General features: G+C 39.9%; 2 protein-coding genes and 1 non-coding gene across 4 annotated transcripts in view; 1 reads left to right on the plus strand and 2 right to left on the minus strand.

Annotated features, from left to right (window-relative positions):
- LOC133546752 (gastrula zinc finger protein XlCGF57.1-like) overlaps window positions 1-20,707 on the minus strand; it is a 732,377-nt gene that overhangs the window by 573,535 nt on the left and 138,135 nt on the right. The gene's annotated exons all lie outside the window — the stretch shown is intronic.
- On the plus strand, window positions 1,678-8,517 carry LOC133546755 (oocyte zinc finger protein XlCOF22-like). Of its 2 annotated transcripts, XM_061892576.1 has the most exons (3): window positions 1,696-1,772; window positions 2,039-2,151; window positions 6,582-8,517. In XM_061892576.1, exons 2-3 carry the CDS (start codon window positions 2,040-2,042, stop codon window positions 7,979-7,981), a joined length of 1,512 nt encoding a protein of 503 aa, XP_061748560.1. In that variant the 5' UTR covers window positions 1,696-1,772; window position 2,039; the 3' UTR covers window positions 7,982-8,517. The 2 variants fall into 2 exon arrangements, with proteins under 2 accessions (XP_061748559.1, XP_061748560.1); XM_061892575.1 differs by having other exon boundaries at window positions 1,678-2,151.
- trnay-gua (transfer RNA tyrosine (anticodon GUA)) lies at window positions 10,011-10,097 on the minus strand. The gene is given in 2 exon segments: window positions 10,011-10,046; window positions 10,061-10,097. It is a non-coding gene; the product is annotated as a tRNA-Tyr (tRNA).

Genomic DNA, 20,707 nt, shown 5'->3' on the forward strand with positions numbered 1-20,707 from the left:
TACTTGAACAAACTCCTCCTCGGGACTTTGACCAAACTTTGACCTGATGGCTCGCCACACAACTTTCCACATTTATAACACAGCTCCACAAACTGAGATTGTACTCAGAGTTGGTACAAATGATGATGATGACACCCTGTTGTGCAGAATGGGTCAGTACCTGTTGGTACCCATTGGTGGTGGGCGGAGCCTGGCAGCCAAAACTGCCTCTCGCCATCAACCATCAAGTTGTCTTTACTTCTCTTTAGATGATGGGATCTCCTTGCAAACTGATATGAGGCCTTTAGGTCGGGGTCTGATCATGACTAGTCATTGATATCGACACCAACATCGCCCCCTTGTGGTGCAACATTTTAACAGTCATAACTTCCTTCCACATTCTCCAATCTTCCTGATTTGTTTTATGGTGGGTTAAAATCATCGTCATTCTACATCCTGTACGCAAATACAAAATTACCTTTTTCATACTCGGCACATTTTCTAAAATAATCTTGTTAATATGCTCAATAAGGTTCTATTCAAATGTAATACAAGTAATACGTAAGACTTTATTTGCACACTTAAGGAGATAAGTTTCCAGGTGAAAAAGATGCCACTTCACTAAAAACATTAATTGTTTATCAATTTATTTTCAATGAATTAATTTAGATCCAGAACACACATTGTTATTTAGCCTATTATATTATAATCATGACTATAATTGAATGTAAGTTTGTGTAAAATAGTTCCACACAACAAAGTGTGAATACATGTTGTAATGTGTGGGGTTGAGTTATAATTGATATAATACAATTAGGTATGGCAAATGCATTTTGTTTACTTGCCAACTATTGAAATTATATTTAATATACATATTGATATGTCATGTAATATGACTTCAACATTACTTATGTTATTATAAGAGTTTATTTGCTAACGAGTTCTACTTGTATTTATTTATTTTTTTTTATTGAACAATTAAACATACATAAACAATTTTAAGGTACTTTAGATGCAATATGACAAAAAAATGTTTCAATATTTTACTCAGCAATATAATAAACATTACTTTAAATCCAATCCTTCTACTAACAAAACCTGTTAAAGAAAGTAAAAGTAAATATGAGAGACTATAACAATAACATTGAATAAAAAAATACACAAATAAATAAACTTGTACATGAACGTACTCATTTAAAACCACTTAAATTATTTCAGTAAATAGAGAAACTTTTGTTTATGACAGCAAATGTTTCACACTTTACAAAAATTGAAATTAATTCATGACACGATTCACGCATGCGTGAATCTACGTCACTTCCTGGACTTGAAATTTGTTTTATGACGGACCTCGTGACATCACATTCTGTGATATTTGAATGTTTTTTTTAATGTTTTGTACAAAATAGATTAAGAGTAAAACAGAACAACAATAAAAACACGTGGAAGGGTAAATTTAAATAAATCAGGCAGTAATATCGCTACAATTTCTAGCACTTTCACTCTTGTCATTGCAATGAATGTCGCAGGGGGGCGCCACTGAACCCCAACATTAAAGCTTTGTTTGATATACTTTCAATTTATTTTTGAAAAACAAGACACTCGTTTATATCATATTGTTATTCAAATAAATATTACAGGTTATAAAAGCATGGTAACAGTGACAGCAGGCAATATCTTATATAGAGCTACCTCTTCGTCCGCTCGGCTGTGACGTCATTTCCAGCTTCCGGGTAAACGGAAAGCAGCAGAACAGGAGGAGAAGGAGAAAGAAGTGTGCAGGACGCTAATAAGTCAGTCTTATTATTTGTTATCCAGTTTATAATATTTACGTCGTATAAAATACATATGTGATTCTTTATTTAAGGATAAAGTGGTCTCGATGCGCTAGAAGCACTGTGCCGCTTCTGGTGCTATCTTTGCTTGTTAGTTAGTTTAGCTGGCTAGTTAGCTTAGCTTGTTAGCTGCTAACAAAGAGACGAGGACGTTATCAACACATCGCTAAGTAGAGATCAAGTGTGAGAGTAAAGTGTTGTGATTGTGTGAAAATGTGCGAAAGAATGATAGCAAAGTATGAGGAGGAACTTTGTCCATCAAAAGAGGAGAAGGAGCGACAACATCAACTACTGGACGCTGTTTTCAAGAAACATCAAGTTGTGTTACACAGAACAGGTTTGTTGACTTCTTACTCTCACATCTTTACCAACTTTATATTTCATTATTTACACTTTTCTGCAATATATTGTGTATAAGAAGTTGTGTTGTCTTGTGAGGATGATGCATTCCGTCTGCTACTTGCAACGTGGTCTTGCAACCACGTGGTTGTCTGTGTTCTGTGGAATGTAACTACTAAAGATGAGGTACATATCCCAGTCCATTTGTACAATAAACTGTCAGTGGTGGAACAAGTCAGAGCCGGGCCGGGCCCCATGACATGGCCCCTAAACCCAAATAATAAAGCTAATTCTACCATCATTTGACAACATACACATGCCTTTCTGGCATGTGTATCTTTAACCAGGTTTTAAAACGTTTGCCAGCCATTTTTGCTGAAAATTTTAATTTTCCCGACATGCATTTATTTTCTCACTTTCACCACAGCATCAACCCGTTCACAGGATGTAGAAAACATATCAAAGGGGATCAGATTTTTTCTTTTAACTGTGCATATCGTTTACAAACCTTATGAGTGACAACAACATGTTTTGTTTTTTATTTTTTATGCATTCTAAGTTTTAAAGAAATGTCAGCAAAATCTTAACTATCCTAGATTTATCAATTGAGTCAATGGGAGCGCCTCGATTCCGCTCACTAAGCCCCCTAAATAAGAATTAGTTGATCAATTTTATGTACCCAGAAGTCATTTTTTAATCGCTATCTCTTTAAAACATGCTGTAAAAATGCATATCCTGTGGAAATATGCCTTATAATAGCCACAGACTGGAGGATACATTTTTAATTAGGATACGATTTGAATAAATAATGTAAAGGTTGTATGGAAATTTCCAGTGTGTATCCCCTCTTCTGCCCACCTGTGAGTCCAAAAGGGAAAACAAAAGGGAAAAGGGGAAGAAAAATGGATGGATGGATGGGAAAAAAGCACATCATCGACAGGCCTCAAATTTTTCTTTTTTAAAGGGGAACATTATCAGCAGACCCATGTAAGCGTCAATATATACTTTGATGTTGCAGAAAAAAGACCATATATTTTTTTAACCGATTTCCGAACTCGAAATGGGTGAATTTTGGCAAATTAAACGCCTTTCAGTTTATCGCTTTAGGAGCGATGACGTCATAATGGGACGTCACCTAGGTAACAAAGCCGCCATTTTCATTTTCTCAAACACATTACAAACACAGCGTCTCCGCTCTGTTATTTTCCGTTTTTCGACTGTTTTCTGGAACCTTGGAGACATCATGCCTTGTCGGTGTGTTGTCGGAGGGTGTAACAACACTAACAGGGAGGGATTCAAGATGCGAAAGTGGCAAGAAATCTGCCGCCAGACCCCCATTGAATGTGCCGGAGTGTCTGCACATTTTACCAGCGGTGCTAAGGCAGACATGGCACAGAGATGTATGGATAACCTGCAGATGCATTTGCAACGATAAAGTCAACAAAATCACAATGGTGAGTTTTGTTGATGTTGTTGACTTATGTGCTAATCAGACATATTTGGTCGCATTGTGACTGCCAGCTAATTGATGCTACCATGCTATTTAGGCTAGCTGTATGTACATTTGAAACTATATTTACATCCAGCGTTTCCCTCCACCCACATTTAATGCCAAACAAACACTTACCAATCAACAGATTTAAGTTGATCCATTGTCACAAGATGCGAAACTTCCGATCGTTGGTCTGCACATTTTACCGGCGGTGCTAAGGCAAACATGGCCGAATAGCGTCAATAGTTATTCGCTCAATAGCTTCGGTTTCTTATTCAATTTTGTTTTCGCTATCTGCCTCCATACTCCAACCATCCGTTTCAATACATGCGTAATCTGTGGAATCGCTTAAACCGCTGAAATCCGAGTCTGAATCTGAGCTAATGTCGCTATATCTTGCTGTGGTTTTCGGCATTGTTTGTTTACATTGGCAGCACTGGATGACGTCGCAGGAAAATGGACAGTGGCTTCGAAGATAGCGAAAATAAGGCACTTTAAAGCTTTTTTTAGGGATATTCCGGGACGGGTAACATTTTGAAAAAAACTTCAAAAAATAAAAAAAGCCACTGGGAACTGATTTTTATTGGTTTTAACCCTTTTGAAATTGTGATAATGTTCCCCTTTAATTGTTCTGTTGTGTTTATGTTGTGTTACGATGCGGATGTTCTCCCGAAATGTGTTTGTCATTCTTGGTTTGTATGGGTTCACAATCTGGCACATATTTGTAACAGTCTTAAAGTTTTTCTTACGGCCACCCTTGGTGTGACGTGTGTAGCTGTTGATCAAATATATCTTGCAATAACACACGTACATATTTCATGGCCAGATGCAACATACAACTAGGCTTGCACGCTATCTGTTCATGCTGTAAGGGGCGCTAAAGGCCGCGCCCTTATGGCACTCCCTGAATATTTTTGATCCGGTACAAAACTACAGGGGCTTTGAGAGAATTGGTGCCCTGAAATTCAGGGGTCTCCGGGAAAATTGGGGACGTTGGCAAGTATGACGCTGTCAAGCGCCGTTCATATTAAACTTGCGGGCCGCATAATAACGTCTCGCGGGCCGCAATTGGCCCGCGGGCCGCATGTTTGAGACCATTGATTTAAACCATTCCAACATTCAAACTATTCTTACATTCACACTACATTCTGTCAGCATTTCAGTTCAATTTTAGCATTGGAGCATTCACACGCAATTCCTTGAACAATTGTGTCATCTACTTATTATTATTATTGTTATTATTATTATTATTATTATTAAATGTAGCTTACCATATTGCTGAAAATGTTAACTTCCCCTTGGGGGTTAATAAAGTACCGTATTTCCTTGAATTGCCGCCGGGGTGATAATTAATGTAAAACCTCTTCTCACTCCGGCACTTACTAAAGGCATGCGGTAAAGGCAAGCATGCGCTAATTATTTTAAAACCTCTTCTCACTCCGGCACTTACCAAAGGCATGCGGTAAATTTAGTCCTGCGCTTAAAAAATTGAGTGTGATGTAAAGATACCATCATGAAAAGCACATTTAATACAAAAAACATTATTATGGTCTTACCTTTACTTTTAAATGAAGTCACTGCGCAGCTCCTTCTGATCAAAAGCATCGATAACTTGTTTAAAGAAGTCTTTCTTATCTTTTTTCAGTTTTAAAAGTCTCTCTGTCTCGATGGAGATCTTCCTTTATTACCTCCTTCTTCGATTGAGAGTCCGGTTTAGAAAATTGTTTTATTTTAGATATGTAATCCTCCATGTTAAAAGTGCAAGCGAGAGGAAAAAATAAACACACATTGCTCACTCATGCTGCTTGTTGTCACTTCTTCTGCAGCTCAGTAGTCGCAAGAAGGATCACAAGCGCCCTCTAACACAATGACTCATATTTGACACACACACCTATGGTATATTAATAAAACATAGCTGCTTACTATTTTTTTTAGCATATTCAATAGCTTGGACCTTAAATCCTACTGAATAGCTCTTAATCTTCTTCCCTTTATGCAATTTCAAATTATTGAAATCAGTCTCTTCCATTTTGAAAATGATGACAGGTGAAGTGTCACTCGTGACGTGAAGAGTTTGACCCGGCAGAAATTCTTGGCATATGCTAATTACTTGGCGAAACAACTTTGACCCGGCGTTAATCCTGAGCCGGCGGTAATTCTAAGAACGCGCTAATTAGTTTGCAAAACGAGTTTGACCCGGCAGTAATTCTAGGCAGGTGCATACTATATACCCGGCGGCAATTCGAGGAAATACGGTCTGTCTGATTCTGATTTTGATAATGTGTGGACTGCATGAATGATGCCTTCTCAGTTCTCACTGTAACGCTATTTGAGTGTCTAGAAACGCTCTAAATTAATATAATCCAATATTACTATTATTAATAAGGTAAATAAGTTATCTTTTGAAGGTGTAGTCAGTAATCTGATTACTTCTTCCCAGTTTAACTGTGGTGACACTATCTAAATGAAAGCAAAACAGATGTCATCTTTCTTGGCCAACATGTTGACTGTGCTCATGCTTCTTTTATAATGGACATGTCTCTTAAGATGAATAGGAAAATGACTAATTATAGTCCACCAGCAGGGGGAGCTCATCACTAGTACTACTGCGTGGAGGCTGGCATGTGGTACATTATTTCCTGTGTGTGTATGACTTATTCAGAGGGAGAACAGCACACTTTCACGTATGGCGTCTACCATTAAGGATTGTAGGAATGACTTTTAGACTGTTTTTATATGAATAAAATGGATTGGATGTTGGCCTGAAAAAGCATTCCTCTGAAGGTCTTCTTCATGTGTCAGCTGGAAGTACCCTGACTGCTGTGAGGGGAAACTGATGAGATTGTGAGATCATATGTTGGTGCAGGACAATGTCTCATGTGACTGAGTAAAGCTGGACTTTTATCAAGAATGTTTGGTTTTCTCTTGTCCCGCAGACATCGATGAAGAACATCTTCCTCATGAGCAGGAGGAGGAACCACAGTACCCCCACATACACGAGGAAGAAGAGGTACCACATTCCCAACACATCAAAGAGGCAGGAGAGGAGCCAAAGCCCCCCTACATTAAAGAGGAAGACGAGACGCCACAGACCCATAATGTTAAACTGACCCTTCACAATGAAGGGCTAGCGGAGGACCCACTGATCTTACACATCAAAAAAGAAGAGGAGGACCCACCGACACCTCACTTTAAGGAGCAAAAGAACCCACTGACCCCTCACATTAAAAAGAAAGAGGAGGACCCACTGACCCCCTGCTTTAAAGAGGAAGAGGAGGAAGAGGGCATCAGTCAGCCTAAATGGTTGGAGGAGTTCCCAGTGACTGGTGTCCCTGTGAAGAGTGAAGATGATGAGGTGAAAGGTGAAAGTGAGGAGAGGGGAGGGGGGGAGCCTCCAAGCAGCAGCTCAACACAACACATGACAACAGAAGCTGATGGAGACCACTGTGGAGGATCACAAGCAGACAAGCTCTTAGCTCCACTATCAGATAGTGAGGACACAACGTCACACTCTCCTGACACTGATGATGAAGACTCTAAAGATGATAAGACATGTCACACTGACAACACTCACTTCACATCTTCTCACTCTCACAAAACTTTGAAATACCGTCGTAATCTGAAAACACACATGAGAACACACAATGGTGAAAAACCTTTTTCTTGTTCACTCTGTGGTAAAGGTTTTGCACAAAGTCACCATTTGAAAAGACACATGAGAACACACACTGGTGAAAAAACTTTTTCCTGTTCAATATGTGGTAAAGGTTTTACACAAAGTCAGGATGTGAAAAGACACAAGAGAACACACACGGGTGAAAAACCTTTTTCCTGTTCAACCTGTGGTAAAGGTTTTACACAAAGTCAGAGTTTGAAAGTACACAAGAGAACACACACTGGTGAAAAACCTTTTCCCTGTTCTACCTGTGGTAAAGGTTTTACACAAAGTCAACATTTGAAAGTACACATGAGAAGACACGCTAGTGAAAAACCTTTTTCTTGTTCAATCTGTGGTAAAGGTTTTACACAAAGTCAGGATTTGAAAGTACACATGAGAACACACACTGGTGAAAAACCCTTTTCTTGCTCAGAATGTGGTAAAGATTTTGTTCAAAGTAAACATTTGAAAGTACACATGAGAACACACACTGGTGAAAAATCACATTCCTGTTCAATCTGCAACAGAAGCTTTTGTGAAAAATCAACCCTTGTAAGACACATGAGAAGACACCCAGGAGAGAAAGTGTTGAGTTGCAGTGTGTGTGGTGAAAGATTGTCTTCTAAGTACCAGTGTAAGAAACACAAGTGTGCTGGTGAGAACAGCAGCAGCAAATGAAACTGCAGGATTTGAAATAAACTGTCCAGACTTTCATTTTGACTTTCTAACAACATCAGCACATATAACATGTGTGACATTGTTGTTTGTCTAACAATCTGTTTAATATGCTTCTGCATTTATAGATTAAGATAGTTTGAAATATGAAAGTATTACATATTTGTATTTGTAATTGTTAATAATCCCATAGATTATCACCTTTATATGATATACATATGTACTAGTTCACATCTGAAACATCTTCTGGACCACTTCAGGAAGCATATTATTATTTACTTTATACATCATTTGAACAGTTGTCTTTTATACAATTTTAAAATGTCTGACCTTATGAATCATTTGTTGGGTCTCTTTAATTATTGTTATTACTCTGTATTATGATGATTGTGTTGTGATTGTTTTATATGTATGTCCCCAGATCTTTACGTAATCTAAACGTGAGAGAAAAAGGCAGATTATTTTTGTGAAGGGATTGTTTTGTTTTTACAAACTTACATTTGTCGATATATTAAATAAATCCAGTATTGTGTTTGAAACATTTTTTTTATGTTTTTTTTTTTCTTTTTTAACATCCCCACAACAACATAAATATCAGTCAAAGTTTGGAGTGTCAGACAAAAGCCAATATTGTACATCATCCCACAGAGATTTACTTTGCATACATTCATAAAATAAACTGTTTATTGTGTTTCCCAATCACAGATCGAACAAGTGTTGTCTTCAATTGCAAAACAACATCCAAAATATGACTTTAAGTGGTCAATTCCGACTTTTTTTCTTTCATTAACTCTTTTGCCTTAGAAAGAATGGAAACTTTTAAGTTATGAGTATTTTTCTTGTTCCAGGTTGTACTTCATGAAATAATCAAATAATAAAAATGTTATCAGTCAATAAGTGCATAAGCGACCAAATGCCTTTTTCAAACCATTGCTGTTCAGAGATGGATTTGTTTCTCATTTTAATATAAGAACAATTCCATAGTGGAGTATTGTGTGTGATGAAGTTGTGTTTGTAAATTAGTTTCCAGTACAACAACACTTGCTGGTAGGGATGGGTACTGTTCACATTTCAACTGATTCGGAACAAATTCCACTACCTCCAAATCAATACCAGTCCTCAACAGTACGACTTTTTGGTACTTTTGTGTGTGTTAATAATATTGATTGTTTGTGATAAATTTGTATTGCAAAATTAAAAAATAAGATTATTATTGATAACTGCAGTCCTTTCGTTACCCTTTGGTTTTTTTTTTGTTTTCATATCATCATTTACATGTAGCTTTATTTACATTTGCAAGTCCAGTACGCTAGATGGCTGTAGTGTAAATTCATAATGTTCAAAAAGAATGTCTTACGCTCCATGACTGAGCATGTCAGGGTCTCTAAAAAATGTACCAAAATGCTTCTGAAGAATGTTTTATTACCGAGAATGTTATGATTATTGCAAACATTTGGCAGATTTTTCAGAAATGTTCAAAAGTTCTTAGCAGGCTAATAATTAAGTTTTCAAGTGTAGATGAACCTTGCTTAGAAGAAAGGTAGTTTAAATGGTATAAGAACAGATACAACTACCAGTTATACATTCGCAATAATAAAGAGAAAAAAAACACATGTTTCAGTTAGTAGATTTAAAAAAAAAAAAAAAAAAAAAAGCAAAATAAACTCCCCCTAAAATTGTACCGAATATTGTTTCAGTTGAGTTAACAAACAACAGCACGCTGGCTAGGAGTTGAACCTAGAATCTTCTAGTCCGTAGTGAGACACATAATCCATTGCATCACTATCCCTACAGAAAGAAACATCTTACTGTAGGACAGGTTGTGTTTCGTAAATATCTTACGCCAAAACAACACACAGTTTACATCCTCAGGATGTAAGACATTATTTGGATTCTTATTTGAACCACATCACACAGAAATGTAATGTATGAATGAGTGAGAATGAGGGAGGGATGTTTTGGGTTGGTGCACTAATTGTAAGTGTATCTTGTGTTGTTTATCTTGATTTAATCATTTTAAAAAAAAGAGTGATCCTTCGAGCCGGATTTGAACCAGCAACCTAAGGATTCCAGCATGAGCAACTACAGTCCTCCGCTCTACCAACTGAGCTATCGAAGGTTAGTATCACCACATACTTACTCTGATGTTTGAGTCACTTTAGTATCAAAGTTGACTTAGTTGACCTAAGTTGACCTAAATCACAAGTGTCTCAAAGGGCTGCACAAGCCCCAACAACGTCTTTGGCTCAGATCCCAAATCAGGGCAAGAAAAAACTCAACCCAATGGGATGACAATGAGAAACCTTGGAGGGGACCGCAGATGTAATTAAAAATATACCAAAATGAGGCCACGTCATTGAAGAATGTTTTACTACCATGAATGTTAGGAATATTGCATACAATTAAACTTCATGTAACCTGCCTGAAACCCTTTGAAACCATCCTGTTTAAATACCCTGTTGTGTACCTTGTTCATTTCGCTGTCAATTGGACTTCAACAAAAGTAGCTGACTATTTGTATGGCGTCACATTAGTGCCAAAAATCCAAGCGCATAAAAACTGTTATCACGTGCTGATTCTCCACTTCGTGCGCGCGGTGCATTTTCGTTTTGGCACTTTGGGCGCGGGTATGCTTAGACGGCCCCTCCTTTCTGATTGGTCAGGCGAAAAAAGCTGAGCGTCAATCTGAAGTATAGCAGGGCGGGTCATGGTCAATATGTATCAAGATAATACAGCTCCTGTCGACAAACACATTCTAAATCATCCACATTTAGTGGAGTTGTGGAAAATGCCAATTGAATTTGATCTAAAAGTCTTTGACGAAGGTAATGTATCATCTGTTGAGAGAACATCACATAGTTAATGTGATTAATTTATTAATTGTCTTTCCTCTATCTACTTGAAGTTTACACCAGAGTCTACCCGAACCCACTTATCTATGCCTACTTCATATCAGGACCACATGATTAGCATTCTGTGGGTTCTTCCGAGGATGTCGTAGTCGTAGTGGTTTGTACAGTCCTTTGAGACATTTGTGATTTAGGGCTATATAAATAAACATTGATTGATATGGGCCTAATTATTCATGTTATGATTGCAATGACTATTTTAGTAGAATAATGAATGACAGGCTATCACTACAATTAATGAATATGGTTTTAATATTACTATAAAAAGTATTTACGTTTCTGCAAACAACTCAAATTATGGAACATGAGATATCAGCCCAGATCAGTACAGATGGCAGAGTTTAAAATATGTATTTAAAAAACAACCAAAAAAGCTAGCTCCCTACATTAGGCAAATTAATGAATGATATGATATGAATAAACACTCCATGTTTCTTCATTTTACCTCGGACAGCTGGTCCCCATCATTTTATTGGTGTCAATGGTACATGTACTATTTAAATATACAATACTCTGACATTTATAACAAATCGAACTGTTTGGAAATGAGTTGAAGTGGAGAATCAGCGCGGGACAACAGTTTTTATGTGCTTGGATTTTTGGCACTAATGTGACGCCATACATGTACTATTTAAATAACCGTAACTTTCTCAATTTTCAACTAATTTCCAAACGGTTCGATTTGTTATAAATGTCTGAGTATCGTATGTATGTGTATAATTAAATAGTAGATGTATCATTGACATCAATAAAATGATGGGGGCCAGCAGTCCGAGGTAAGATGGAGAAACATGGAGTGTTTATTCATATCTATGATGAAAGGTCCATGGCAGTTCCCTGGGATTAAAAAGAAAGGAAATCAGGTTTTCATGGCTGAACAAGTAAGTCTTTAATACTATTATCTCTCAGATTGAATTTGCCTAATGTATGGAGCTAGCTTTTTTTGTTGTTTTTTTAAATACATATTTTTAACTCTGCCATCTATACTGATCTGGGCTGATATCTCATTTTCCATAGTTTGAGTTGTTTGCAGAAACGTAAATACTTTTTATAGTAATATTAAAACCATATTACTTAGTTGTAGTGATAACCTGTCATTCATTATTCTACTAAAATAGTCATTGCAATCATAACATCAATAATTAGGCCCATATGCTAATCATGTGGTCCTGATATGAAGTACGCATAGATAAGTGGCTTCAGGTAGACTCTGGTGTAAACTTAAAGTAGATAGAGGAAAGAAAATTAATAGTCCCCCATTGTGGCATACATTCAATATTTACATATACAAATATTAAATGAATAAAAATATTTTTTAAAACAGACAAGTGAGGAAAGAAAACACATTTGAAAATATAATTTCCATCATTGACTGACATGTGTGGACTGATTGTATGAAAAGAGAGATATTGATCTTGACTCTTCATTAACTATGTGATGTTCTCTCAACAGATGAGACATTACCTTCTTTAAAGACTTTTGGATCAAATTCAATTGGCATTTTCCACAACTCCACTAATTTGGACTTTTCTAATGTGTTTGTCGACAGGAGCTGTATCATCTTGATACATATTGACCATGACCCGCCCTGCTATACGTCTGATTGGCCTGCAGCTATTTTCGCCTGACCAATCAGAAAGGAGGGGCGGTCTAAACATAATCGCCCCCAAAGTGCCAAAACCAAGACGGCGCACAAAGACACCGGGCGCAAGCAAAAAGGACGCCACGCGCGCGCACAAAGGCACCAGACGCGCGCAAATGGGTGTCGCCCGCGTGTACGAAGTGGAGAATCAGCGCGCGATAACAGTTTTTATGCGCTTGGATTTTTGGCACTAATGTGACGCCATAGATTTGTCTCAACTGACCATTAAACTTGTGTCCCCAAGGCATTTGGCTCCAACTTCGGGAGAGTAGCTTCTTTTTTGGTCAAAACCTTCTTACTTGATGAGGATGTAAAAGTGTCTTAATTGTCATTAATGAGGTTTGTGTTCAAGCAATTGGTGAGTTGAGCTTTGACAGTTCCCAGCTTGTCACTGAACATCCTAACTAATTCATGTCCACCTGAGGTTGCCAATATGGCTGTTCTCTTAGATGTTGGGCAAATCAGGTTTGAAGAGGGACTGGGTAGCTCAGACAGCAGAGCATCACACTTTTAATCTGAGGGTCCAGGGTTCAAGTCCTTGTTCCAGCAACTGATGCTAGCTTCTTTACATTTCTGCAAAAACTTCACTTAGCAGTCCTGTAACCTGTATTTAGTTTGAGTAGTTTTCAAAAGCAGCCAACAAGATGCCTTACAACCACTTTAGCTCAGGTGGGAGAGCATTAAACTGATCATCTGAAGGTTAAGACGCAAAGTGTTGAAGTGAAGTTGTTAGACTGTATGAAAGTTGTGCTTCATCTCTTGCTGTAAGTGTGTTGAATGCACCCTCACGTCACACTGAGCCCCACTTTACTACTCTCACTTTCAACTCATACATGTTTGTTTACTTTGGACTGTAAGTGTGTTGGATGCACCCTCACGTCACACTGAGCCCAGCTTTACTACTCTCACTTTCAACTCATACATGTTTGTTTACTTTGGACTGTAAGTGTGTTGGATGCACCCTCACGTCACACTGAGCCCCGCTTTACTACTCTCACTTTCAACTCATACATGTTTGTTTACTTTGGACTGTAAGTGTGTTGGATGCACCCTCACGTCACACTGAGCCCAGCTTTACTACTCTCACTTTCAACTCATACATGTTTGTTTACTTTGGACTGTAAGTGTGTTAGATGCACCCTCACGTCACACTGAGCCCCGCTTTACTACTCTCACTTTCAACTCATACATGTTTGTTTACTTTGGACTGTAAGTGTGTTGGATGCACCCTCACGTCACACTGAGCCCAGCTTTACTACTCTCACTTTCAACTCATACATGTTTGTTTACTTTGGACTGTAAGTGTGTTGGATGCACCCTCACGTCACACTGAGCCCCGCTTTACTACTCTCACTTTCAACTCATACATGTTTGTTTACTTTGGACTGTAAGTGTGTTGGATGCACCCTCACGTCACACTGAGCCCAGCTTTACTACTCTCACTTTCAACTCATACATGTTTGTTTACTTTGGACTGTAAGTGTGTTGGATGCACCCTCACGTCACACTGAGCCCAGCTTTACTACTCTCACTTTCAACTCATACATGTTTGTTTACTTTGGACTGTAAGTGTGTTGGATGCACCCTCACGTCACACTGAGCCCCGCTTTACTACTCTCACTTTCAACTCATACATGTTTGTTTACTTTGGACTGTAAGTGTGTTGGATGCACCCTCACGTCACACTGAGCCCCGCTTTACTACTCTCACTTTCAACTCATACATGTTTGTTTACTTTGGACTGTAAGTGTGTTGGATGCACCCTCACGTCACACTGAGCCCCGCTTTACTACTCTCACTTTCAACTCATACATGTTTGTTTACTTTGGACTGTAAGTGTGTTGGATGCACCCTCACGTCACACTGAGCCCAGCTTTACTACTCTCACTTTCAACTCATACATGTTTGTTTACTTTGGACTGTAAGTGTGTTGGATGCACCCTCACGTCACACTGAGCCCCGCTTTACTACTCTCACTTTCAACTCATACATGTTTGTTTACTTTGGACTGTAAGTGTGTTGGATGCACCCTCACGTCACACTGAGCCCCGCTTTACTACTCTCACTTTCAACTCATACATGTTTGTTTACTTTGGACTGTAAGTGTGTTGGATGCACCCTCACGTCACACTGAGCCCAGCTTTACTACTCTCACTTTCAACTCATACATGTTTGTTTACTTTGGACTGTAAGTGTGTTGGATGCACCCTCACGTCACACTGAGCCCAGCTTTACTACTCTCACTTTCAACTCATACATGTTTGTTTACTTTGGACTGTAAGTGTGTTGGATGCACCCTCACGTCACACTGAGCCCCGCTTTACTACTCTCACTTTCAACTCATACATGTTTGTTTACTTTGGACTGTAAGTGTGTTAGATGCACCCTCACGTCACACTGAGCCCCGCTTTACTACTCTCACTTTCAACTCATACATGTTTGTTTACTTTGGACTGTAAGTGTGTTAGATGCACCCTCACGTCACACTGAGCCCCGCTTTACTACTCTCACTTTCAACTCATACATGTTTGTTTACTTTGGACTGTAAGTGTGTTGGATGCACCCTCACGTCACACTGAGCCCAGCTTTACTACTCTCACTTTCAACTCATACATGTTTGTTTACTTTGGACTGTAAGTGTGTTGGATGCACCCTCACGTCACACTGAGCCCCGCTTTACTACTCTCACTTTCAACTCATACATGTTTGTTTACTTTGGACTGTAAGTGTGTTGGATGCACCCTCACGTCACACTGAGCCCAGCTTTACTACTCTCACTTTCAACTCATACATGTTTGTTTACTTTGGACTGTAAGTGTGTTGGATGCACCCTCACGTCACACTGAGCCCCGCTTTACTACTCTCACTTTCAACTCATACATGTTTGTTTACTTTGGACTGTAAGTGTGTTGGATGCACCCTCACGTCACACTGAGCCCCGCTTTACTACTCTCACTTTCAACTCATACATGTTTGTTTACTTTGGACTGTAAGTGTGTTGGATGCACCCTCACGTCACACTGAGCCCCGCTTTACTACTCTCACTTTCAACTCATACATGTTTGTTTACTTTGGACTGTAAGTGTGTTGGATGCACCCTCACGTCACACTGAGCCCAGCTTTACTACTCTCACTTTCAACTCATACATGTTTGTTTACTTTGGACTGTAAGTGTGTTGGATGCACCCTCACGTCACACTGAGCCCAGCTTTACTACTCTCACTTTCAACTCATACATGTTTGTTTACTTTGGACTGTAAGTGTGTTGGATGCACCCTCACGTCACACTGAGCCCAGCTTTACTACTCTCACTTTCAACTCATACATGTTTGTTTACTTTGGACTGTAAGTGTGTTGGATGCACCCTCATGTCACACTGAGCCCAGCTTTACTACTCTCACTTTCAACTCATACATGTTTGTTTACTTTGGACTGTAAGTGTGTTGGATGCACCCTCACGTCACACTGAGCCCCGCTTTACTACTCTCACTTTCAACTCATACATGTTTGTTTACTTTGGACTGTAAGTGTGTTGGATGCACCCTCACGTCACACTGAGCCCCGCTTTACTACTCTCACTTTCAACTCATACATGTTTGTTTACTTTGGACTGTAAGTGTGTTGGATGCACCCTCACGTCACACTGAGCCCAGCTTTACTACTCTCACTTTCAACTCATACATGTTTGTTTACTTTGGACTGTAAGTGTGTTGGATGCACCCTCACGTCACACTGAGCCCCGCTTTACTACTCTCACTTTCAACTCATACATGTTTGTTTACTTTGGACTGTAAGTGTGTTAGATGCACCCTCACGTCACACTGAGCCCCGCTTTACTACTCTCACTTTCAACTCATACATGTTTGTTTACTTTGGACTGTAAGTGTGTTAGATGCACCCTCACGTCACACTGAGCCCCGCTTTACTACTCTCACTTTCAACTCATACATGTTTGTTTACTTTGGACTGTAAGTGTGTTGGATGCACCCTCACGTCACACTGAGCCCAGCTTTACTACTCTCACTTTCAACTCATACATGTTTGTTTACTTTGGACTGTAAGTGTGTTGGATGCACCCTCACGTCACACTGAGCCCCGCTTTACTACTCTCACTTTCAACTCATACATGTTTGTTTACTTTGGACTGTAAGTGTGTTGGATGCACCCTCACGTCACACTGAGCCCAGCTTTACTACTCTCACTTTCAACTCATACATGTTTGTTTACTTTGGACTGTAAGTGTGTTGGATGCACCCTCACGTCACACTGAGCCCCGCTTTACTACTCTCACTTTCAACTCATACATGTTTGTTTACTTTGGACTGTAAGTGTGTTGGATGCACCCTCACGTCACACTGAGCCCAGCTTTACTACTCTCACTTTCAACTCATACATGTTTGTTTACTTTGGACTGTAAGTGTGTTAGATGCACCCTCACGTCACACTGAGCCCAGCTTTACTACTCTCACTTTCAACTCATACATGTTTGTTTACTTTGGACTGTAAGTGTGTTAGATGCACCCTCACGTCACACTGAGCCCCGCTTTACTACTCTCACTTTCAACTCATACATGTTTGTTTACTTTGGACTGTAAGTGTGTTGGATGCACCCTCACGTCACACTGAGCCCAGCTTTACTACTCTCACTTTCAACTCATACATGTTTGTTTACTTTGGACTGTAAGTGTGTTGGATGCACCCTCACGTCACACTGAGCCCCGCTTTACTACTCTCACTTTCAACTCATACATGTTTGTTTACTTTGGACTGTAAGTGTGTTGGATGCACCCTCACGTCACACTGAGCCCAGCTTTACTACTCTCACTTTCAACTCATACATGTTTGTTTACTTTGGACTGTAAGTGTGTTGGATGCACCCTCACGTCACACTGAGCCCAGCTTTACTACTCTCACTTTCAACTCATACATGTTTGTTTACTTTGGACTGTAAGTGTGTTGGATGCACCCTCACGTCACACTGAGCCCAGCTTTACTACTCTCACTTTCAACTCATACATGTTTGTTTACTTTGGACTGTAAGTGTGTTGGATGCACCCTCACGTCACACTGAGCCCAGCTTTACTACTCTCACTTTCAACTCATACATGTTTGTTTACTTTGGACTGTAAGTGTGTTGGATGCACCCTCACGTCACACTGAGCCCCGCTTTACTACTCTCACTTTCAACTCATACATGTTTGTTTACTTTGGACTGTAAGTGTGTTGGATGCACCCTCACGTCACACTGAGCCCCGCTTTACTACTCTCACTTTCAACTCATACATGTTTGTTTACTTTGGACTGTAAGTGTGTTGGATGCACCCTCACGTCACACTGAGCCCCGCTTTACTACTCTCACTTTCAACTCATACATGTTTGTTTACTTTGGACTGTAAGTGTGTTGGATGCACCCTCACGTCACACTGAGCCCCGCTTTACTACTCTCACTTTCAACTCATACATGTTTGTTTACTTTGGACTGTAAGTGTGTTGGATGCACCCTCACGTCACACTGAGCCCAGCTTTACTACTCTCACTTTCAACTCATACATGTTTGTTTACTTTGGACTGTAAGTGTGTTGGATGCACCCTCACGTCACACTGAGCCCAGCTTTACTACTCTCACTTTCAACTCATACATGTTTGTTTACTTTGGACTGTAAGTGTGTTAGATGCACCCTCACGTCACACTGAGCCCCGCTTTACTACTCTCACTTTCAACTCATACATGTTTGTTTACTTTGGACTGTAAGTGTGTTGGATGCACCCTCACGTCACACTGAGCCCAGCTTTACTACTCTCACTTTCAACTCATACATGTTTGTTTACTTTGGACTGTAAGTGTGTTGGATGCACCCTCACGTCACACTGAGCCCCGCTTTACTACTCTCACTTTCAACTCATACATGTTTGTTTACTTTGGACTGTAAGTGTGTTGGATGCACCCTCACGTCACACTGAGCCCAGCTTTACTACTCTCACTTTCAACTCATACATGTTTGTTTACTTTGGACTGTAAGTGTGTTGGATGCACCCTCACGTCACACTGAGCCCAGCTTTACTACTCTCACTTTCAACTCATACATGTTTGTTTACTTTGGACTGTAAGTGTGTTGGATGCACCCTCACGTCACACTGAGCCCCGCTTTACTACTCTCACTTTCAACTCATACATGTTTGTTTACTTTGGACTGTAAGTGTGTTGGATGCACCCTCACGTCACACTGAGCCCAGCTTTACTACTCTCACTTTCAACTCATACATGTTTGTTTACTTTGGACTGTAAGTGTGTTGGATGCACCCTCACGTCACACTGAGCCCAGCTTTACTACTCTCACTTTCAACTCATACATGTTTGTTTACTTTGGACTGTAAGTGTGTTGGATGCACCCTCACGTCACACTGAGCCCAGCTTTACTACTCTCACTTTCAACTCATACATGTTTGTTTACTTTGGACTGTAAGTGTGTTGGATGCACCCTCACGTCACACTGAGCCCCGCTTTACTACTCTCACTTTCAACTCATACATGTTTGTTTACTTTGGACTGTAAGTGTGTTGGATGCACCCTCACGTCACACTGAGCCCCGCTTTACTACTCTCACTTTCAACTCATACATGTTTGTTTACTTTGGACTGTAAGTGTGTTGGATGCACCCTCACGTCACACTGAGCCCCGCTTTACTACTCTCACTTTCAACTCATACATGTTTGTTTACTTTGGACTGTAAGTGTGTTGGATGCACCCTCACGTCACACTGAGCCCCGCTTTACTACTCTCACTTTCAACTCATACATGTTTGTTTACTTTGGACTGTAAGTGTGTTGGATGCACCCTCACGTCACACTGAGCCCAGCTTTACTACTCTCACTTTCAACTCATACATGTTTGTTTACTTTGGACTGTAAGTGTGTTGGATGCACCCTCACGTCACACTGAGCCCAGCTTTACTACTCTCACTTTCAACTCATACATGTTTGTTTACTTTGGACTGTAAGTGTGTTGGATGCACCCTCACGTCACACTGAGCCCCGCTTTACTACTCTCACTTTCAACTCATACATGTTTGTTTACTTTGGACTGTAAGTGTGTTAGATGCACCCTCACGTCACACTGAGCCCCGCTTTACTACTCTCACTTTCAACTCATACATGTTTGTTTACTTTGGACTGTAAGTGTGTTGGATGCACCCTCACGTCACACTGAGCCCAGCTTTACTACTCTCACTTTCAACTCATACATGTTTGTTTACTTTGGACTGTAAGTGTGTTGGATGCACCCTCACGTCACACTGAGCCCCGCTTTACTACTCTCACTTTCAACTCATACATGTTTGTTTACTTTGGACTGTAAGTGTGTTGGATGCACCCTCACGTCACACTGAGCCCAGCTTTACTACTCTCACTTTCAACTCATACATGTTTGTTTACTTTGGACTGTAAGTGTGTTGGATGCACCCTCACGTCACACTGAGCCCCGCTTTACTACTCTCACTTTCAACTCATACATGTTTGTTTACTTTGGACTGTAAGTGTGTTGGATGCACCCTCACGTCACACTGAGCCCAGCTTTACTACTCTCACTTTCAACTCATACATGTTTGTTTACTTTGGACTGTAAGTGTGTTGGATGCACCCTCACGTCACACTGAGCCCAGCTTTACTACTCTCACTTTCAACTCATACATGTTTGTTTACTTTGGACTGTAAGTGTGTTGGATGCACCCTCACGTCACACTGAGCCCCGCTTTACTACTCTCACTTTCAACTCATACATGTTTGTTTACTTTGGACTGTAAGTGTGTTGGATGCACCCTCACGTCACACTGAGCCCAGCTTTACTACTCTCACTTTCAACTCATACATGTTTGTTTACTTTGGACTGTAAGTGTGTTGGATGCACCCTCACGTCACACTGAGCCCAGCTTTACTACTCTCACTTTCAACTCATACATGTTTGTTTACTTTGGACTGTAAGTGTGTTGGATGCACCCTCACGTCACACTGAGCCCCGCTTTACTACTCTCACTTTCAACTCATACATGTTTGTTTACTTTGGACTGTAAGTGTGTTGGATGCACCCTCACGTCACACTGAGCCCAGCTTTACTACTCTCACTTTCAACTCATACATGTTTGTTTACTTTGGACTGTAAGTGTGTTGGATGCACCCTCACGT

Source organism: Nerophis ophidion, unplaced genomic scaffold, assembly GCF_033978795.1.
Source record: "Nerophis ophidion isolate RoL-2023_Sa unplaced genomic scaffold, RoL_Noph_v1.0 HiC_scaffold_42, whole genome shotgun sequence".
NCBI classification, from domain to species: Eukaryota; Metazoa; Chordata; class Actinopteri; order Syngnathiformes; family Syngnathidae; genus Nerophis; species Nerophis ophidion.

Coding starts and splice junctions, on each gene's coding strand:
- LOC133546755 (XM_061892575.1), top strand. CDS start 2,028: ATGTGCGAAAGAATGATAGCAAAGTATGAGGAGGAACTTTGTCCATCA. Junction 2,152..6,581: donor AGTTGTGTTACACAGAACAG/GTTTGTTGACTT, acceptor CTTGTCCCGCAG/ACATCGATGAAGAACATCTT.